Source organism: Dermacentor variabilis, chromosome 1, assembly GCF_050947875.1.
Source record: "Dermacentor variabilis isolate Ectoservices chromosome 1, ASM5094787v1, whole genome shotgun sequence".
NCBI classification, from domain to species: domain Eukaryota; kingdom Metazoa; phylum Arthropoda; class Arachnida; order Ixodida; family Ixodidae; genus Dermacentor; species Dermacentor variabilis.
Genome location: NC_134568.1, coordinates 252828781 through 252850184, shown reverse-complemented (window position 1 = coordinate 252850184; position 21404 = coordinate 252828781). Strand labels below are relative to the sequence as shown.

At 47.7% G+C, this 21404-nt stretch overlaps 2 protein-coding genes across 2 annotated transcripts; both read left to right on the top strand.

Moving 5' to 3' along the window:
• Nucleotides 1–290: 290 nt before the first annotated feature.
• Nucleotides 291–1023, top strand: LOC142564299 (uncharacterized). The gene is made up of 2 exons (XM_075675289.1): nt 291–752; nt 836–1023. The coding sequence occupies exons 1-2, from the start codon at nt 317–319 to the stop codon at nt 1021–1023; spliced, it is 624 nt and encodes a 207-aa protein (XP_075531404.1). The 5' UTR covers nt 291–316.
• A 259-nt stretch (nt 1024–1282) lies between these two features.
• Nucleotides 1283–17376, top strand: LOC142564220 (uncharacterized). The gene is made up of 4 exons (XM_075675172.1): nt 1283–1808; nt 6865–7110; nt 16315–16525; nt 17187–17376. Exons 1-4 carry the CDS (start codon nt 1610–1612, stop codon nt 17374–17376), a joined length of 846 nt encoding a protein of 281 aa, XP_075531287.1. The 5' UTR covers nt 1283–1609.
• Nucleotides 17377–21404: the final 4028 nt, after the last annotated feature.

The following is a 21404-nucleotide window of genomic DNA, read 5'->3' as shown; positions in this document are numbered from 1 at the left end:
CGTTTCTTTTTTATTTTTCCCCCGCTTTGAATTCTCTATATAGCTGTTCAATGACCGTGCTTTTATTTCTTTATTGTTATGCAAATATTTATGTAAATGTTGGGCTCTAATTTTTTTTATTCATGTTATTTTTATCCCCCCCCCCTTTTTTTGTTCTCGTTCTACCTGGGCAGTCCCCTGTTGTGGGTATGTGCCAACGTATGGAATCATCATCATCATCGCCGTCGTCGTCGCCCAAGGGAGCCAGACATGATTGGGCTGCACATCTACTAAATTGCTCCCCTACGGCGACAATTTGGGTCAAAATTCGGACCCTATGTCCGTGCCCAATGCGAACGGTTCAGTACCTCAGGACGCCGAGGATGCGTCAGCGGCCGTTGGCACCGCACCCAGCGACAGCACTGTGGAACCTGCCGAAGGCGTGGTACGCTCGTCCTCCGCATGGATAGGGATCAACTGGCCGATCCAGAACCGGTCGACGGCGCGCCGCGGTCACTCGGACGGACACGTGATGCCGCGTGACGCGTCCACCAGCACGTCGCACGAGAACATTGTGGCGCCGAGCCGGCCGGCCACCGTTAAGCGCAAGCGCATCATCGACGTCGGTCAGAAGACAGTGAAGCAGATGAACGATCTGGCGCGATACGTGAACGCCAAGGGGCCGTGCGCCATCTGCAGGACTCCAGGCGCCGTGGTCACGCTCACTCAGATCAAGAGGCGCAGGCGCAAGTTCATGCGCCACTGGAAGAACGGTGAGGCCCGTCCGTCGCTGCAGCGCCTGTGGCGAGGCTGCGTTAGAGAGACGCACCTGAACATGTCGGCGTCCTGTGTGCAGGGGGCAATGGAGCCGCCAAAGGATCGCCGGAAATGTGGCCTCCAGACTCTGCGCCACTGCTTGCGCCCTCGGCCAAGGCTCAGAAATCGGTGTCCTGGGTCGAACATCACGAGGTCTGCAGCTCGTCGTGCGCAGGGCGGCTGCCATTAGCCCGTCGGGTTTTATGGTCTCAAATGCGCTGCTTGTAGATGGCTATCTGTGTTTTGTACCGCTCATTCACGGGGAACGACAGGTCTTGGCTGAAGAGCCCTGGTCACAGCTCTTGTCGCCGCTTCCAAAGCAGAGAATGAAATCGCCGGATATACTTTAGTTTTGCTTATGTTTCAGCTCGTATTCTCGGTATATGAGTACAAGAGTGTACTATCGGAGTACAGAAACTGAATTCAAGTTTCTACGATTGAATTACTCCTACCTATTTAAGGAACAACGCGCAGTTAAACAGTACGATTAGTCGGACCTGGGAGCTCTACATTCCGCCTTACTCCGTTTTGGTTGACACGTGCGCAAACCTGTTATTGACCTTGTTAAGTTGTAAAGTTGTTTCGTTTGACAGAGCCATGGAACTCTCGTTAAGCGCATAGCGATCGTCCCGAGAGTTGCTCATGGAGCATGAATGAAGGACTTGAAAGCCCACTGACGAATGCAGCGTAAACGGTGGTCGATTCCAGGCTCATAGGCGAGTGCATCCTCAGGAAAACAGACACCGCGTAGCCATGAGGTCTGTTCCATGCCGACGAATGTGTGCTGCCCACGTTGCGATGACGTGTACGTGGGATGTCACCGCGGGTCGTGCAGGTACAGCAGGAAGCGGGGCCGGACTTTCTGAACAGCGAGACTGGCGCTTTCTTGCTGCTACTGAGCGTGGTGGCGCTCGTCGTAGGCATCCTGGTCATCTTCAAGGCGACCGAGAACAGCCTCAAGGAGTACCTGGGACTCATCACGCCCACTACGTCTGTGTCGAGCGCCCTTCCGGGTGAGCAACCTGCATCCCCGAGCTAACGTATAGGCTCGTCTTCTGCTGTCGGTGTCCCATGGATGCATATTGAGGGATATAAGAACCGCCCACCTATTAAAACGGGACGTACGTTCGTCGCGTTACAACGTCTCATTAGTCTATTGACATTTAATGTGTCATACAGCTGGGCGCTGAGAACTGACAAGTGGAACAATTTATGATTGAAGCTTTGGCAGCACACCACACAAGGAGAGACACACGGAAACATGGAGTGCATTTCTTTTCGCGTGTCTTCTTACCGCAGTCTTTCCATCTGTCTATTCGAGCGTCTACGTCATACGTCGCGCCTTCAGCGACACAAGTAGCCAACAGCAACGCCAACAACTTGGGGACTCCCGTGAAATGCGGTCCACGCAATACTGCTCCGGAAATGCGCGCACAGGAAGAAATGAAAATAGAAGAGGAAAAAAAAGGAGGGAGAATCGTGACGTAAATATCACGTGGGCTGTTGGTTCCATTAATGGAGAAGACAAGGAAGGAATGCTGCTTTCGAACGCTTGTAGAGGTAATGAGAGAGAGCCTCTGCATGCTTTCGAAAGAGCGAAAGGAGATTAAGTAAGGAGTCCTAGAAACGCGTGATTTTCATTATTGCCAATGTCGTTGCTCTCACTGGAAGAAACAAGACCGCCTGAAATTGGAGGGTAGCTCCTTTCGCGTCGCAAAACTACGTTTGAACCTGCTGTAAGGATTGGGAGTTCAATCCCACCGTTCGTAACCAGTTGTCAAGATTTGAGTCGGGCATGAATTAGATGGTAGCTGGCCCATGCCGTCGTCCAACTTATCCACGCTGAGGACGTTGTTGAAGGGAAGGACTGCTTCTCATCGAGAACGAGGAATATGGGTTTATTTACAGTATCTACATAAGGACGTTGCAGTTCATCAGTCTAGCGTGACTGCGAGAGAAAGTACACTAGAGTAGCCGCACAACAGCGGTTTATAAACACTCAGTCCTCCTTCGATCCCAAGGTGAGGGAAACGTTCGACCAGGCACCGTAGACGAGGGCTTACATACACACCTTTGCGCGGCGTTCACGGTCCCCAACCGACGTCAGACGGCCTTCGCAGAACTCGGAGCTGACGTCAGGAACGGCACATCCGATTCCCCGAGCTGACCCCCGCAGCGCGGCCGCCAGTGGTCCATTGTCTTGCGTCTTGAACGGCGCGTGGGAAGGGGCCTCCGGAGACGTTCCCTCGGCAACTCCCCCGCTCATAGCAGATCAGATCGGCGGTGGCGGGTTCAGTAACAATAGTTACTGAACCCGCAACGCGCCTTTGCGTGCGCGTTGCACACAAACATCGTTCACATGAACTTATATATTTTACAAACTTGAAATGCAATATAAAACAATACATACACTTAAATCATGCCGCCGTTTTTTTTTTCACGCGGGTTACAGTTCAGAAAGCATTCATATTGGGGGATTCAGGGAGCTTTAAGGCATACATATAAACGCTCAGCGAATGTTCGAAAATACTCGCGGGCGGGCGTCGACAGCGTGTACCCGCTTCGGCGGTTGCATTCCTGTCTACGATACGAACACACGCCCACAACAGCCGCGACTGCGTCGTGACTACATCGCAGGTCTCACGCACGATTCACTCGGCAGGAAATTGGTCACAGCTCAAGCTTTGTTCACGCCTTGTGCACACGAACTGTTGATGAATAACATCACGACAAATCTCGGAAGGGCCAAGTCACGGACATGAACAAAAAGAAGAGGTAAAAAGAGTAACACGCGAACGCGCCACTACAGCCGAAAGTGCTTCGTTGTTTTATTTGTTTGTTTTCGCGCGAATTTCGCGCACGATATGGAGCAAACAGGGCTGTTAAAAAATGCTCGCGGTCACTTTGACTATACAGACCGGAGGAAGTGGGCTTGTAATATACACATTCGCGTATACTCTTCGGCATCGATTCACCTTCACAGCCATCTTTACCGTCACTGCAACGTGATGATATCAACTTTTTCAACGAGCGCGCAAAGGGAAAACACGAATAAGAAGCTGTAGATAAGAATGCACGACTGGGTAAATTCGCATATAGTCAAACATGCACGATAACGTCCATATAAGTGGGCGAAAAGTAAATGCAATGTGGTTCTATGGTTGAAATAGAGAGATAAAGACTTTAATGAAAGCTGAAGGTGTCAATATATGCAGGGCTAGCTACTTCAGACGGGGTGCTGACGCGCTTCAAATTTGGAGACTTTTTGAGGATCACAGATGGTAGACAACGTGGCAGGACGGATCAAGTTGGCGCATTCACAGAGGCAGTGACTGAAGTTGTGTACGTACGGAGCCTGAGTCTAAATTGGAGGCACATCTGAGTTCTTTATGTTGTAGAAGGAGAGCTTCATGGCTGCAGGCCGTACCTGTAGTTGACGCATCATAAAATTTTTAAAACATTGGGATCATGGCGAGAGCCCAGAACAGCCCTCGCGGACTGACATATTCATACGCAGGAATTTGGGACATCAAGTTTAGCTCTAGAATGTGCTTTACTTGTCCTGTTAGTAGTCATCTCCTATGTGTCCTCTACGAAGATCGGTTTCTTTTTCATTTCTTACTTTCCCTAGAAACTAATTTCACCTTGTGTAATTGGCGGCTCGTTCTGTATGTGTTGTTTTCCTTGCATTACGCTTCGATGGCAACTTTGTTCTCTTGCTCGAGGGGATTTTTCATTCTTAGCTTTATAAATTGTATCTTTAATAAATGGTATACCTTGTGTAAAATATTTAATGTCCTACCTTGAGCAGTTTCTGTCGCTGCGGGCGGCACTTCATTAGAAGAGCATCGTTTCTATGGTATTTTTACATTTCACAGAGGAAAAGATAGAACAATGGGTTCCTATACTTTATTCCCTTATTTGTTCTTACAGGGTCTTTTTTTTATTTTTCAGTGCCACAGCTTAAAACTTCTACTATATGTTATTAGCTCTGTGACGATGAATGAATATGATTTTACTCGAAAAATATACAGCGGAGGCTTTGCTCTTTTCTTGCTTAGCAGAAAAATTACTCGGCCATTCACGCTGTCCGGTGCGAACGAGTTGTAACGGCGGTGCTCGTTGGTGCTGACGCGATCCGTCGTTTTTCGGGTATTTCCTGTGCTCGATGCATGCCGACGTTGCGCTTTGGCCCTGCGTCACTTCTGTTCACAACTAAGTCTTTTTTCTTACGCCCCATGACTCTTATTCTCTCCCAGCTGCCTCACATGCACTCTGCAGACAGTGGAGGGAAGTTGATTACGGAAGTGAATTCGTTTAACAAACGGGTGACTACATAGGTGAAGTTGTGACCCGCCGTGGTTACTTAGTGGATATATGGTGTCGGGAGGCTAAGCACGAGGTCGCGGGATCGAATCCCGGCCACGGAGGCCGCATTTCGATGGGAGAGAAATGCGAAAACACCCGTGTATCTAGATTTAGGTGCACGTTCAAGAACCCCAGGTGGTCCAAATTTCCGGAGTCCCCCCACTACGGCGTTCCTCATAATCGGATCCTGGTTTTGGCACGTAAAACCCCATAAGGTAAATAAGTTAATTTAGGTAAAGTTCTGCAAGCTTGTGAATTGCGAGGATTTCAAGCAACTTCGTTACGCTAACTTTAGGTAGTAGAATTGTTTTAATTGTTGCAGTGGCGCTAAAGTTTGTTGCAGTTTATTCAATGTTTTTTTGTCCATAAAGGAGTTGAAACGACGTTGTCTTTGTATTTTTGTGTGTTAAGACTTCTTTTTTTCATAGGTATATAGACATATCTGTCGACATATAGACATATCTGTGTATATAGGCCAGAAGTGGCCTGTATATAATGGGACCGCGGTCAAAGATACATTATAATGCTTGTTCTTGTTTCACGGCTCACTCGGCATTTCAGATTTGTTATGTTAACGCCCAAAAGCGCAGCCAACGCGAAGTACTGAAGTTAAAAATTTTCGTACGGAACACAACATGGGATGGAAACGCTTTGATGTTGAATATTGCTTTAAAGAACTTATTTACTCTGCAGTCCTTTGAAAACTTAGGCTGCACTGTTGTCTACTGTCGTCAATATAAGCTAGTTTGCATAACAGACCTGCTCTCAAGCGACCGACAATCGCATACCATGAACATACCGTTGTAATATGCGGTTTCACTGCGCACTTGCACTTAAAAAAAAATGACGAGCTCACAGAATAAAGCCAAATGTGTGTCCTATTGTTCGAGTCAGAAAAATTATTTGGATGGATCAATGCGCATTTCTGTGAGGTCAACCTTCTAAACACATGGCCACAGATTTTTGCGGGTTTTCATAAATGTGGCAGTGGAACCCAGAATAGCTTCTTATGTATGGCCAGACTTGGCTCATAGTGAGATAATGACCTATAAGTAATGTCGGTGAATGGTTTTAGAGAGCACCAAGAAACTTTGGGTTACAGTCAGCATTAAAAAATAGCGTTCCCCATCCAGTGACTCGTCCACCCGTCTCAAATTCCGGGCGACTACAGATCAAGGTACACCAATATGATGTCTGCGTGGTCTTTGCACAGAATAGAAACCATGACAACTTTCACTCGGGCAGCCGACCAGCTTATTCCTCACATCCATGTACGAGATACTGACTTGAGGTGTGTAGGACAAGAAAACTTCCCCCAGCAAAACGAATAACCTGTTCATAGAACACTGAATCTAAACAAGGGTATACCCGTCTGGCAACACAGTAGCCGTCAGTTAGCGGTGCTTTTTTTTTATATGATGAATCACCAAATCGCCAAATTAATAACCTTCTTGAACCTAACATCTAATCATTCCCATCGGCTTCAGTGCCTTCGGTGTTGCTGACGCAGTGTCGCGATCCTGTTGCCGGAACTCATTCATGGCGTCAAAAGCATGATGTGTGAAAAGTGGTAAGGATCGTTCCATGAGCATCGGACCTAGCGTATGAGTACGTCGTTTCATTCCTCTCTCGGCAGACCGCGAGCATATACGTGAGAACTCTGTAGTTTAACTGAGCTTGGCGTTCAAACTGCGCGCGCAGTGTGCAGCGATGAGCTGGACCTGGAAGCGGCGCGGCCGCCGATCGAGGACGCGCCGGTCGAGGAAGACGCGCAGGCTGCTTCGCTGCTGATGCAGGAGCGCGCGGCACGTCAGATCCAGCGCTGGTACCGACAGGGCACGTCGCAACTGGGACCCGAGTTGGAAGGGGCGCGCCGCAAGCGCGTCGACCGCTGGGCGCAGTCGCTGCGCGCCTTCTTTAGCCGCAAGAAGATCAACCACTTCCGAGGTGCGCGCCTCACTTCCGCCCTTTTCTCTGTGTGATCGCCACTTCACTGCTAAGTCGCTACACGGGCTGGTGGAGCGCACCAGAATACAGAAGTAAAAGAATGTCCTAATTTTTTTTTCTCATAGTTATGCTACTAGAAATATACGCCTTGGTGCGCAATGTTAAAGAAAATTGACTTTGGTGCGACTATTATTGTACATATCAGTTTCGAAATAAAAAATGTTGCAGTTTCGCCCGAGAGGCGAAGCATCGATTTGCCATCGAGCAGCGAAGGCAAATTAGTGGACAGCTATATACAAGTAAGGATTGTAGCTTTATCGGCCGTATAAACTTGTAAACATTCGCTTACTAACTAAATTAACAAACATGGTGTCACGCTCGCACAAGCAAACATGAACACACCTCACTCGATGACCGCGGAAACTCGTTGTCAAAACGCTGCATTGATGAAATGCGGCAGCAGCAGCGAGCGAATTGACCTTCGTACTGCGTCTCGCACCAACACGAACTAAACCGTGAAAGCGCAACGCGCGGCGGACTCTGTCCCTGTCGCAGATTACTTTGAAGATAAAGCGTCCCGGAATAGAACGCGCGTCCCCTTCCCTATCCTCCCCCCAGAGCCTTGAGCGCGACAAAAGACGGCGCGCTTCTTCCCCGCTTTCCTCTCTTGCGTGCGCGAGATTTAGCCGCGAATGCCGGTTCACCCTCCCAAGCCTTCTCTCGTGCATAGAGCATACGACGCGCGGCGAAGATTTTATCGCCCTTGGACTTTATACGGAACCCCACGGCGACGGCAGAAGTGCGCCTGGAGTGTCCATATAATTGCTATCGCAATAAAATAATCTCAATGCGTGACTGGATTCAATCACAGGCAGCCTTCGCGTGTGAGGTAAATACTTGCGGAGTATGATGTAAGAGAGAAAATTGTGGAAAGCTGGACCGATACAATGTAATGAAAATCAGTGCGAACACAGGGCTAGTGCTGACCCCCGTAGTAGTCAGGAAAAATTGTGCTTGGCTATGCTTGGAAAACTGGCGGCTCTTTATGCGAAGTGTCTATCGACTGCAAGGTTCCCGGAAAACTGGAAGAATGCAAACATCATACTAATCCACAAAAAGGGAGATGTTAAAGAATTGAAAAATTATAGGCCCAATAGCTTACTCCCAGTATTATATAGAATATTTAACAAAATAATCTCCAATAGAATAAGTACAACACTGGACTTTAGTCAACCAAGGGAACAGGCTGGCTTCAGGAAGGGCACTCTACAATGGATCACATCCATGTCATTAATCAGGTTATCGAGAAATCCGCAGAATACAATAAGCCTCTCTATACGGCTTTGATAGATTACGAAAATGCATTTGATTCAGTAGAGATACCAGCAGTCATAGAGGCTTTACGTAATCAAGGCGTATAGAACGCTTACGTAAATGCCTTGGAAAATATCTACAGAGGTTCCACAGCCACCTTAATTCTACAAAAGAAAATTGGAAGATACCTATAAAGAAAGGGATCAGACAAGGAGACACAATCTCTCCAATGCTATTCACTGCGTGCTTAGAAGAAGTATTCAAGCTATTAAACAGGGAAAGTTTAGGAGTAAAGATCGATGGCGAATACCTCAGCAACCTTCGGTTTGCCGATGACATTGTTCTATTCAGCAATACTGCGGATGAGTTACAACAAATGATTGAGGACCTTAACAGGGACAGTGTAAGAGTGTGGTTGAAGAATAATATGCAGAAGACAAAGATAATGAGAAATAACCTGGACAAGGGCACAAGAGTTCAGGATCGCCAGTCAGCCTCTAGAATCTGTGAAGGAGTATGTTACCTAGGTCAATTAATCACAGGGAACCCTGATCATGAGAAGGAAATTCATAGAAGAATAAAAATGGGTTGAAACGCATACGGCAGACATTGTCAGCTCCTGACTGGAAGCTTACCATTATCATTGAAAATGAAGGTGTACAATCAGTGCATATTACTAGTGCTGACTTATGGGGCAGAGACTTGGAGACTGACAAAGAAGCTTGACAACAAGTTAAGTACCGCGCAAAGAGCGATGGAACGAAGATTGCTAGGCATAACGTTAAGAGACAGAAAGAGAGCGGTTTGTGGATCAGAGAGCAAACGGGTATAGACGATATTCTAATTGACATCAAGATAAAAAAAACGGAGCTGGGCAGGTCATGTAATGCGCCGGTTAGATAACCGTTGGACCATTAGGGTTACAGAATGGGTACCAAGAGAAGGAAAAAGCAATCGAGGACGACAAAAGACTAGGTGGAGCGATGAAATTAGGAAATTCGCAGGCGCTAGTTAAAATCGGTTGGCGCAGGACAGGGGTAATTGGATATCGCAAGGAGAAGCCTTCGTCGTTCAGTGGACATAAAACATGATGATGATGATGATGATGATGATGATGATGATGATGATGGTGCGCACAAAGCGATTCGTCGTGTTCTAAACTCGCAAGCAGCATCAGGCACTTTCAATGACTTGGGCAGTTTCCCGCTCCGATGCCCGGTCTCGTTCCTTGATTATATCATGAAGTGACCAAAAGTGATGTGTGTGCAGGTTTATTCGGCGTTGCTGTTCCAGTACATTACACCGTCGCCAGAAGAAAATTTGCACAATGCCGCCAGGGGATTGCTAGACTTCGCGTTAGCTGAGGTCGATATCGTTCTTTTCGCGGTTGTCTTATCTGCACGCAACTCCGATTGAGGAAAAGCGAAACCAGCCTTGTACTTAGATGTAGGCGCACGTTAAAGGACCCCAGGTGGTGCAAATTTCATGAGACCTTCGCTACGGCGGGCCTCATAATCAAATCGTGGTTTTGGCACGTAAAGCTCCACAATTTTTTTAAAACTACGGCTTAGGAAGAAATATAAACTCAAAGCGCAGCAGTACTAGCTGACACGTTTGTTGTCATAACGACGGATAAGCTGCACATTGTGCCTGCCTTCTGTATGAGCTTTACGCGATGTTTCCAATGGCTAAACAGACCGCGGCGCAGTACTCATTCAGTACAAAGAAGTTGTAAAAGCTCGATGAAGTAAGTCAAAAATTTTTGAGATGTCATTATCATTTGTTGAGGAATTATGTCATTGTTCCTACATTGATATGACGCTCGCTGTGTAGCCTTCTTGGGTTTTGGCGATATATAGAGCGCCGTTCAATACGTTTTCTGCAGGCTTAATTCTGACGTAAAGAGCGGTTTTCTGCAATAGTTTTTCATCATAAGGATCAATGACTGTGTTATTTCTAGCTACACCGAAGTATAGTAACCAACAGTGCTCGAACGAGTGATGTCTCAGGCTGGATCGAGCCACGTCTAGGCAAATGTGCCTTCACGATTTTCGCGCTTCGTCAGAAGTCAGAGCGACGCTCCACCCACATTATCGAGAGGATCGGCTGGCCGTGAACGGGGAATGCTTACAGTGGCATATATATAGAATCGAGCAGAATGCATCGCAACGAAACCACGCCCTAATTCTCCCGTCTTCCTGTCTGCATCTGTCATTTGATCAGCCGTGAGGACGCTCGCCTTTCCCATCGCTGAGACGCGTTCGAGACAGAGGTTGTACAATTACTTCAACGCCAAGCGACGTTTCTTCCTTTCTTTTTCTCCTTTTCGCAAATTGCTATACCTTACCCAACCCCGTAGTACCTATACTCCGTCCCCCGACCGCACGGAAGCTTGTCGTCACTTCCCGAAAGCAATACGGACGCGGCGCTCCCGGGTGAAATATATGGACGCCATGCATGTACGCACTTGTCGCGTCCCACCGCGGATTCTTCACCGCGCTTCGTTTTTTTTTTTTTTTTTTTATGTCTCCGTGCCGGGCCTCTGTATAGCGACGTGCGCGATCCCATCCCAATATAGGTGCTTGGCATGGCGCCCTTTTCTTTCTTTCTTTCCTTTTAATTTCTTTAATTATTTTTTTAATTAAGAACAATCGTAGTGCAGCGCTCGGCGTGCTGGTGTTCAGTATAGCGCTACCTATAGGCACCTGTACACCGCCGTTAATTGCGCCGTTCGTATACAGACCCGCTTAGAGAAGGTGCTTAACTGTAAATCCCGTGCGACAGACAAGCGCAAAAGCGTTAGCATCGGCGCTCGCCACGCATCGACACGCTATGTCCAGTGTGGTGTATGCGCCCGCGGCAGTTCTTGGAAATGTGTGCACCGATCGTTGCACGGTGCCGGGGGCCTGCTTACTTCGAACTGCGCGTTGCTTTAGCGCGAACGAGCGCCTGTGACGCAGTGCTCGCGTGCTGGTCTTACATGCTGGCCCTTTGGTCGGCGCTTAGCGGAGTGTCAATATTCACGTTCGTCACTTTACGGCACAGAGGTCCTTTCCAAACAAATCGCTTGAATGTGCGTGTGATCGCCGTAAACAAATGGGATCCATTGATGTCGCTTGACAGTGCGCGATATATCCCACACATTGCATGTTCTTAATAAGAATGCGTTTGATAACAACGCTCTATTATCGTTTTATTTAACGTTGTACTTCCTTTTCAGTACCTTTGGCAGGACAATACACTAATGAACAAACGTAGTTACCGAGCAAAATGCTTCGCTGTCACGAGAAAGTTGAAAACTAAATCTCGAACAAGGCATTTCACACCGATACTGATGACAGTGCTTTGCAGGAAACTAAATGAGACCATTATTGCCAGCTAATGACAAAAGTAAATTCTTGACGTTCGAGAAAGTGCTCTCATTTAAAAAAAAAACAAGAAACAAAAGAAAGTGAGGAAGAAAAAAAATATCGGTTCAGTCGCAAAAAGTGTGATTCTGTGTTTGCTGCCAAGGAGCTGTAGACGTGACTAGCGGCTTTCTCAATCTTCGCCTTGAACTGACAGAGTGGTGAGCGCGCCAGACAACATGGGACACGCAGCAGTTTTCCTGAAAAGCGGCTGTTTGCACACACCGCGCACGTACGCCTCTGCACCGCCGCGGCTCTTCTCGCGCGCTCCACCGGCAACGGAACTCATCCGCGGGTTACGCGAAATAATCGTTCGCTCCGCGCTAAGTCGGTAACAAAGCACATTAGTCGAGACGCAGTGCTGTTCGAAACGCAAGACCATTGTGCGCGTGGCTAATTGTAAACGAGAAAATAATCGGCCTTTCAAGACTGATGGATGGATGGAAAACTTTAATAAAGGTCCTGAGGTACGCGACTCAGCGCGCTGCGGGCCGATCCCACGTTGGGACAGTAAGGCCATGCCCGACCGCCGCATCGTGGGCCCTCTGGACAGCCCATAGTTGCGCCCCAGCATCGGGGCTCTTGATAGCGGAGAGCCACTTGTCTTCATTGATTTGTTCTGTGCCTCGTAACGAGGGGCAACGCCAGAGCATGTGGTCTACGCTAGCGATGTCATTGCAGTGCCTGCAGAAACTAGTGGCATAGGTGTCGGGATAAAGCTTGCGGAATAAAGCCGGGCTGGGATACGAGCCTGTTTGCAATAATCTGAAGGTCAATGCCTGCGCTCTATTTAACTTCTTGTGTGGAAGGGGAAAGTCTCTCCTGCCTAAATAGAAGTGCTGCGCAATTTCATTGTATGTGGTCGGTTGATCTCTGTTCTCCACCACTGCGGGCCGGCGTTGGAGTTCTCCATGGTCGCGGAAAGCGAGACCTCGCGCCTTGGAGTAGGCCAGCTCGTTGAGGTTTGTGGGGCCTCCCATGATGGATCCCATGTGAACGGGGAACCACGTGAGAGTGTGGGTGGCGATGCTTTTGCCGTCGAGGATGCGACAGGCTTCCTTACACACAGCGCCAACGCTGAAGGCGCGGATAGCTGCCCTGGAGTCGCTGAAGATATTGGCATGTTTGTCGTCCAGGAGGGCCAAGGCAATGGCCACTTGCTCGGCCGCACGCGACGACGTGCTTCGTACCGAAGCGGCGTTAACGGCCGAACGCCTGTGGTCGATCGACACTACCGTGAAATTGTTGCTGTTGCCATACTGGGCCGCGTCAACGAAGCAGCTGCCGCCAGGGAGTTCTGTCGCGCAGCGTAGGAGCGCCACCGCCCTGGCCTTCCTTCTTTCTACGTTGCGCTGGGGATGCATTATGCGCGGGGCGGGCGATATGATGATTCTATCTTTCTGCTCTTTCGGAAGGCCCTGATAGGCGTCTTCGACAGTGGCCGGGGGGACGCCCATCTCTGTTAGGAGTCGTCTGCCTGCCCTGGTTCCGGAGAGCCTGAGAATCTGTGCCCTTTCTTGTGCTTCTGCAATTTCTTCCAGGGTATTATGAATACCCAACTTCAGGAGTCGGTCGGTGCGTGTGTAGTTTGGTAGTCTGAGCGCGCTCTTGATCCCCCTCCTTATCATGACATTTAGCTTGTCTCGCTCGGCCCTCTTCCAGACGTGCATGGCCGCTACGATCGTGAAATGGCATAACAAGAAAGCGTGGACTAGCCTTATCAGATTCTATTCGCTCAGGCATCTCCTTCTGTTAGCTGCCCGCCTGATTAGACCGATGACGCTATCCGTCTTCTTTGCCAGTTTGTGAATGGTGATGCTATTCGTGCCCTCCCCTTCGAGTGTCATTCCCAAGATTCGAATGGACGCGACTTTGGAACTTTGGGAATGGGATCTCCGCACTTGGCGTAGAGATTAAAGTCAATTTCAGTGGGGGGTTTCCAGTTCTGCGGCTTGCGGCCCTTTCTAGTTGGGCTGTAGAGAAGGAGGTCCGATTTCTTTGCGGAGCAACGGAGTCCCGTGTCGGTTAGGAAGCGCTCTGTAGTGTCGACAGCTTGCTGGAGAGCAGCTTCGACTTGTCCGTCACTGCCACCCGCGCACCAGACAGTGATGTCGTCTGCGTAGATCGTGTGACCGATGCCCTGGACCTTGCCTAGGTACCTTGAGAGGTCGACCATTGCGATGCTAAAGAGGAGCGGTGAGACTGATAGAAAATATTTTTACCTAAAGAAGGTGAGGTTTGAATCTGCCTCCTACGAGGCCTCGTACCCGCCGGAGTGGCTCAGTGGCGACTATAGCGTTATGTTGCTGAGCTTTAAGTAGCGGGTTTGCCACCCCATCATGGCGCTGCGTCTCGATGAAGGCGGAATGTCCCCCCCCCCCTTATCGGAATTTACATGGTTGGTCGGTTGGGTCGGTTTCACATGTTAAGCTTCATTAAGTGGTCAGCAGGGCAGAATTACCAGGCTTTATAGAAGAAGAAGCCACCACAAGGGCGGCTGTGTGTCGCTTCGGGAATATTTGTGGGCCAACGATTGGCCAGGGACGGAGAGGTGTAGGCGGGCGTGGTGTAGCGGACTGCTGCATGACTTTGGTAAAAGCTGTGGTTCAGCAAACCGACTCACAACATTGGTAACGAGTCGCTATACACACTACGGTATATCCAATATGACAACGAAGGCAGCAGTTCTAACAAAAAGGAAACTGTACTTCTTTTTCCTCAAAGCTGTCAAAAAAGAAAGTCATTATTTCGTACGGCTTCAGCATGGATGGCTCTTGGCCAGCATATTCGTCAAGCTAACACGTCAATGTCTGCCCGCGCAAGTGTCATGGGGTTTGCAATGGTAGCGCAACTTACCGCAAGTAACGCTTGACAGAAGCCTTCAAATGTTGTGGACTGCAGAGCTTCCTAGAAAAAAAAAATTACTTGAGGGAACGCTGACGCTGCGATTGTTTATGCTATACCATGGCAGTGGTGTCAGGTTAGTACATGGATTTGACTTATCTTCGTGCTTGTGACTTCAGACCTTCTTGCGGCGTTATTTATTACGCTTTATCTTTCTAAATTTCCTAGCACTCGTATACTTTTCTAAACACAGCAAGGTACATGTGCACATGCGTAATCAATGCAAATTGTTGCATTTACTATAACGCAATATATTGTTGCGAATTATCAGTTTCCAATGTCACAAAGCCGCTTGAAGCCAGAAGGAATCTGTGAAGTTTAGGTACATCCATGTATCGTCCATCATATTCACGATGTAAGACTCACTCGTGGGGTCTTTGACGTAAAGAAATTGAATGAAATGAAATGACGACTGAATTGCCATACTTACAGCTCCTGTATCGACACAAGCGCCAGCGGTTCTTCTAGTAATTTTTGTAGGAAACTGTATTGTTCAACCACCTGGCCATGCTTCGAAGATAGCACGCGAAGCCACGGGCCTCCCTTGCTTACAGGTGCATTCTGATTTCGCCTCTTTTGTCAAGGCCCGCGTCACCATGATTTATTTCATCGATGCTACATCTGATGACAACGCGAACGCGCTAGCGCTGGACCTATGTAAAAATTCTGCGACTTTTGTAGATATTAATATGTGGGTTCCACAAATGCAATGATAAACCAAATATGCAACAATGATTTAACTATAGAAATTGCAATAAGCGTGACGCATGACACAGCGTTTAAATCGGTCAGATTAAATTCGATGCATGTTAGTATCGGCGCCGTCATTGCACTATTTGTTAGTTTATTGACTTAATAACAGTTCGTAGAAATAAATCGCACTTACAACAATTATTTCTAGTTATAAAATATGTTATTGAAAGTTCATGCCTTTGACCCGGTGGAGTATCCAGATGAGAATTGAATTAGTTTCGTTATATCAACGTTGCCATGCCTTTTAATTAATTAATAGATGAACTTGAGACTGGAGCAGAGATTTCTCTGGCTAAACTATTAAATCAAAGTACGGCTTCTTTTCTCACCTTTTCTAGTTCATCGGCATTTGTTTTAGTGTAAGGGTTCCAAATGATCGCAGCATAATCAAATATTGGCAATGTCACTAACTTGTATGCTAACAGGCGATACGGGCGATCTTGCGATACGGGCGATCTTGAGGTACGGACAGTTTCAGTGCATTTCGATGAAAACGCAGTTTACTGTTTACGGCAAGCACTGTTCGTTACAAGTTGAGTATGTTGAACATAAATATTTAAACCCCGTTACTTCGGAGAGAAATACATTGCTGGCGACATAATAAAGTAAGAGGATTTTTTTTTTCGTGCTTCTCATAAACATTGTTTTGTTAAAACTGATCAACGTTTTGCCAGGATTCGAAACAAAACTTCTTCCAAAGTGGCACGAGGATCGCGCATCTTGAGCTTTCGCGCAATAGCTGACTGCGTGCGGTCAGCACTAATGGCTATGGACCACGAGATTGTGGCATTTCAAGCGGGCTGCCGCGATCCATCGTTGCGCCCAGCGGGCCTCCAGAAACGCTGGGGCAGAAGGCGTGCCGGCAAGGCAGCGTCCGAGGGCGCCGAGGACTTGGCGCCCCTGGAGCCCAACGAGGTGCGGCCGGCAGCTGCACCTGGAAGCGGGACCACCCTGTTCAGTGCGTGCAGCTCGCAGAACGTGAATACCCACGGGCCCGCGGCTCCTTCGACCAGCATCGCTGGCTCGGATGGGTCCAGGTGAGCTACAAAAAATCTTCGCCGCGCCCTCGCATTTGCACTCGCACTGAGACGATCCGTGATGCATCGTACTGCGTGGATTGCTTTATACGAGGCGTGCGGTGCATGCCTTATACTACGTTACTGTGCTACTGGTTGCTACGTTGTGGCTGTTTATTTTGAGCGAGACAAGGAGCAAGATTGGGGATGACAAGGAGCCTTCATTTAATACCAGGCTGGTATGAATCTCTAACATGAGAAAGCAAAATAGACGGCGCATTTTCCTTTCTAGGTTATCCACTGTGAGTGACAATGGTTTCGTTCATTCGCCGCTTAATTAGATGAGAAAGCATTTAACGTTCGGTTGCGCCAAGAGCACGCAGTAATTATAAGTGATAGAGTGCAACAAGTGATGTACTCTGTATTTCCGTTCCGGTTTGATTCCGGTGTGACTCGCACGGTACGCTAGAAGGTCTCCTAACTCCCAGCGGTTACTGATCGCCTCTGTGACGAGCATTAGTCTCGAGACGTGATCACGTGGCCAAAAACCTACGCCCAGTTCTTCAAACTGTCGCTCGGACAACAAAAACATGTCGGGTGGCTAAACATGCCGATTTACCAAGTAGCGATGTAATTAAACGTATTGCTTTTTGTTATATGTCGCCTCGCCTCTGTCCTTCAGGTCCTCTCCGCTGATAGAAGTGGTCAAGTCCTATAGCAACGAGTTGGTCGCGCTTATGCACCCATCAAGTGACAGACTGAAACAGCTTCCGACGCCCATCACATTTATAACATTATATTGTCGCACCGTGGAGCGCAGTTTGCACTCCCGTGTAGGAGCGCTTCTTGAAACTGTGAACCTGTTGTCATGAGAACGCCAGCTGATGACTGAAAATGCGCAAAGTGAATTCGTCGAAACTCCAGAAGCTTGCCTTGCCAGAAGAAGCCACCAAACGCCGTCTATATAGACGAGGTGCTTTTGATCAGTGTTCTTGCATTCAACACCGGAAAACCACTACCGCCATCTTCACAAGCTTACTTCTATAGCCCGTTAGTTCAGTTAGGCCTTTCAATCGTATGGATGGCGCACGCTGGCTGCAGCGTCTCGACGCTTGCCGTGTTACTGAGTGTACGTCTCCTAGTCGCAGGTCTGGTCCCTGCACGGCTGGCGGGGCTGTCCCAGAGCCGGATTCGCAACTGAGCAACACCGACACCTTGCATCGCTCGCACAACGAGCATCCTGCCATCGGACGCTCCCGCAGTGCCCAGTAATGCTCCTCGGGGGTTGCAGGCATCTGGCAGTAAATTAGGTGGCCACCAATCGGGCCTCTTATCCACTACAGGAGAAATTTCTTTAGTGCTCCGAGCACAGACCGACTTTGTCATGGCCCTGGCAGGGAGCCTCCTATCGCGCGCGCGTAGCGTTTTAGTTTCGGTCCACAAGTATTGTCTTTATGGCATCTTTGTATACATTGCTGCTGGCGCTATAAAAGTCCAGGCGAATCGTATACGTTACAGCTGCGACACAATTTGACCCTTATGTTTTTTTCTTTAAGAAAAAATAAAACAAAGGACCTTTGTTATTATCGGAGAAGCTCGCTATCGAAAACCGCGCGAATACCGCCAACCACGGCAGCGATGACGACGTTGCGTGACGCAGCAGATGCTGCGCCGTTTTCTCAATATCTGTAATAAACCCATGAATTTTGTACTATACTAATTTTTTTCTATTTCTTCTTATTTATTTTTAATTTCGTCCCCGGTCGTCTCCGTGATTTCTAATTAATTATATTTGTTTCAGACACTTCAGTAACTCAGCTTGCAACTAAGCTTATGCTCTGACATCATATCTATAATGAAACCCATGAATATTGTACTGCACTATTCTTTTTCTTTTTATTTTCTGATTTATTTTTAATTTCCTCCCGGGTCGTCTCAGGGGGTGAACCTGAAGCGCTGCGCAAGAAACAAGAGTGCCACTCGATGCTCGTGCCACTAAACATCATGGGAAGGCAGAGCTGGGAAGAAGGCAATAGTTATGTATTTATAAATAACTGCAGTATTTACATATTCTAGCTACCTCACTTCCCGGCGTCTTGTACTCTCGAGAATATATTCGGCCAAGCAGGCAATGCACGATCCCTATTTCCAGTCGATGCAGTCGCCGAGCTCCTTTCTCTCTCCGAAAAGATGGCATGATCCGGAAACAACTGGGAGCCCGCGGTAAAACCACAAATGAGACACTGCAGGGTGGCATGGCTTGGACTTCTATTGCAGTTAAGAAAGTGCAGGGAAAATTAGTTTTGAAGAAAGACTCAGGAATGTATATGAAAAGAAATGGGTGGCCAGAGTGCACAAATATGCGTACCTCAAAAGCGTGGACACGTAATGGAGGATGACGTCGAGAAAGTTGGCAACCAAGCACAAGGTGATTGAAAGTGGTCCCTGCCAAGATTCAATTCATAGATTCAATACGACCAAGATTCATCAAAAAGAGAGTGAAAGAAACGAAGGCGGTAAACTGGATGCAAACGATGGAAACAAAAGAAGAAGACTGTGGATATTCACAAATACAGCTAAAAATATATTAGGAGGGAAAACCTGTGCGATAACACAAAGGGCACTGCCCTGCTATTTGAGGTCCGAGCTAGCTGCCTAAGGACAAAAAAAAACATACCGAAGCAAATATTCGCAAAGGATAAGGCATGTGTTTGCTGCAGCAAAAGTCCAGAAAGGACTCAGCACAGAATGTCAAGATATTCGCCCAGCAAGACCCGCAGGGAACGTCCGACTTCCAGAAGTGCTGGGATTCAAAGCTAATGGAACGGTCAGCAGTGAAGATAAGCAAGAGATGTTTAGAGTATTGGCAGAAAAAAAAGCAGGGAAGAAATTGGTAGAACCGGTATCATTAGAGGCATGTGCAGTATATAGACAGAGGTTTCAATGAAGAGAAAAAAGACGAATGAGAGATTGACAAAGTACTAGACTGCCATGCATATATATATATATATATATATACCTCATTGGGATGAAAATGGGATGCCAACATAGATCATCATCGTTATCACAACTACCCCCTTATATATCACCAAGTCTTGCAACACCAGTTAAGAGTTTGCGATCGTGCCGTGTGTCTCACGCAACCCCCAGTATTGGCTGAGCGCATACGTCATCTCGCTGCGCTCGCGTGTGGCGGCCACAGCGTTCGTAAAAACGGAGTGAGCCAATATATCGTGACTTCATGATGCGTGCAACTCCATGCATGGTTAACGAAACCGGTTCGCAGGAAAAATGTTTATAGTAAACTATATGTAAGGCGCTCTGGCGTTTGCTGGTACTTAGAGGGTTTACATCTTCATTTTAACGCAAGGAAATGACAAGTTGAAACTGTTGTGTCAGTACTCCTCCATAAGGTTCCGATGTTCTGCCACCAACTCGTCGCGATGTAGCAGCGCTTTCTTTTAGACGCCCGGACGAACTTCTTGTAATTGACGTATAACAGTTTGGCCGATTCGACGATGACAGCATGTGTAATGTTACCGTGGGCGATGGCCTTGAAAACCAGAGAAACAGCGCTACTGTAGGGCTTTACGACAGCGCGAAAGCGCTAGCTGTCAAATAATTGCTTTATTCTTTTTTCTTTTTCCAGATAGTCTCGCAGCACCACTAAGGCATTGATGAGGGGGGGGGGGGGCATACTGTTGGTAAAAGAAGTCGACATTCTTGAATCCACCAATTCCGCCGACACATTATTCCACTCTTCGATGGTCCAGGGAAAACTATATGAATACTTAAACAAGTCCTTCCTGGAGTGATACGGCCTAACCTTATAAGTATGATCTTTGCGTGATGAAATATAATGCGGTATGTCAAAATACGTTCTGGCAGAAATTCCCAATTTAATGTGCAATATTTAAATTCTTACACCGCTGCCGATAGAGAAACCCGGCCGAGATTTTCCTTCATTTTCGTAACCCTTGAATACCGGTCGCATTTCCCCAGGACAAACCTTGCAGCGGCAGATTGTATGCGTTCAAGAGCATTGATATGTTCACTGTGAAAATAATCCCATATCAGGACGTGCGAATTCTAAGACATGCAACACATAGGATTTATGTGCGACTCCCTCTGTTTCTTTAGTCAGATGTTTTAAGTTACGCTTTGGAAAACCAAGAGAGCGCCCGGCCCTTCCAAGTAAATTATTGATGTGTTTTGACCATGAGCCTAGGTGTATTGAGTGGCTAATTAATCGCTCATATTTTGCGTGAAAAGATTAGCAGTTGACTGGTTATTGTCGTAGCAACGACGAAGTATGCAAGAGGCGCTGCAACAACGTAACTATATACAGGCCTGCTTAATGTTCTCGACCCGACCCCCTCCCCTCTTTCCCTCCCCCTCTTTTTAGATATACTATCACTTTAACATCGTAGGTGCTCAAATTCTGACGGAATTGTTTATTGTGGACATTTACGCGGCGATGTCAGTGACAAATTAACTGTTTATGCCTAGAACACCGAACCCGATGGAAGCATTAACGGACAAGTTGCCATTGTATCTTCTGTTCGGAAATGATGCGCGAAGTTTGGACACAGACAATTCTGAACATAACATGCGGCAACGTCCGAGAATGAACAAGCGGCGGCGCGAAAAACAAACGTCTTGATCCTCATCACGTCTCCGCGTATATAGCTCGAAAACTCGCACCGATGCCTCCCGTTCGGTGCCTGGCGGTTGCCATACAACGGTTTTCTTCAACGCTGTGTTCTTGTATACCCCGTAGCGATGGCGCTTACCCACTATCGGGGGGGGGACTGGCCAGAAAAAAGCAGGCGGATTTCCCGGGCCCTTGTCTTCTTTTTTTTTTCTTTCCGCCTACGTTCGCACATGACTACATAGTGGG

Coding starts and splice junctions, on each gene's coding strand:
- LOC142564299 (XM_075675289.1), top strand. CDS start 317: ATGTCCGTGCCCAATGCGAACGGTTCAGTACCTCAGGACGCCGAGGAT. Junction 753..835: donor CATGCGCCACTGGAAGAACG/GTGAGGCCCGTC, acceptor TCCTGTGTGCAG/GGGGCAATGGAGCCGCCAAA.
- LOC142564220 (XM_075675172.1), top strand. CDS start 1,610: ATGTCACCGCGGGTCGTGCAGGTACAGCAGGAAGCGGGGCCGGACTTT. Junction 1,809..6,864: donor TGTGTCGAGCGCCCTTCCGG/GTGAGCAACCTG, acceptor CTGCGCGCGCAG/TGTGCAGCGATGAGCTGGAC. Junction 16,526..17,186: donor GCTGGCTCGGATGGGTCCAG/GTGAGCTACAAA, acceptor TCTGTCCTTCAG/GTCCTCTCCGCTGATAGAAG.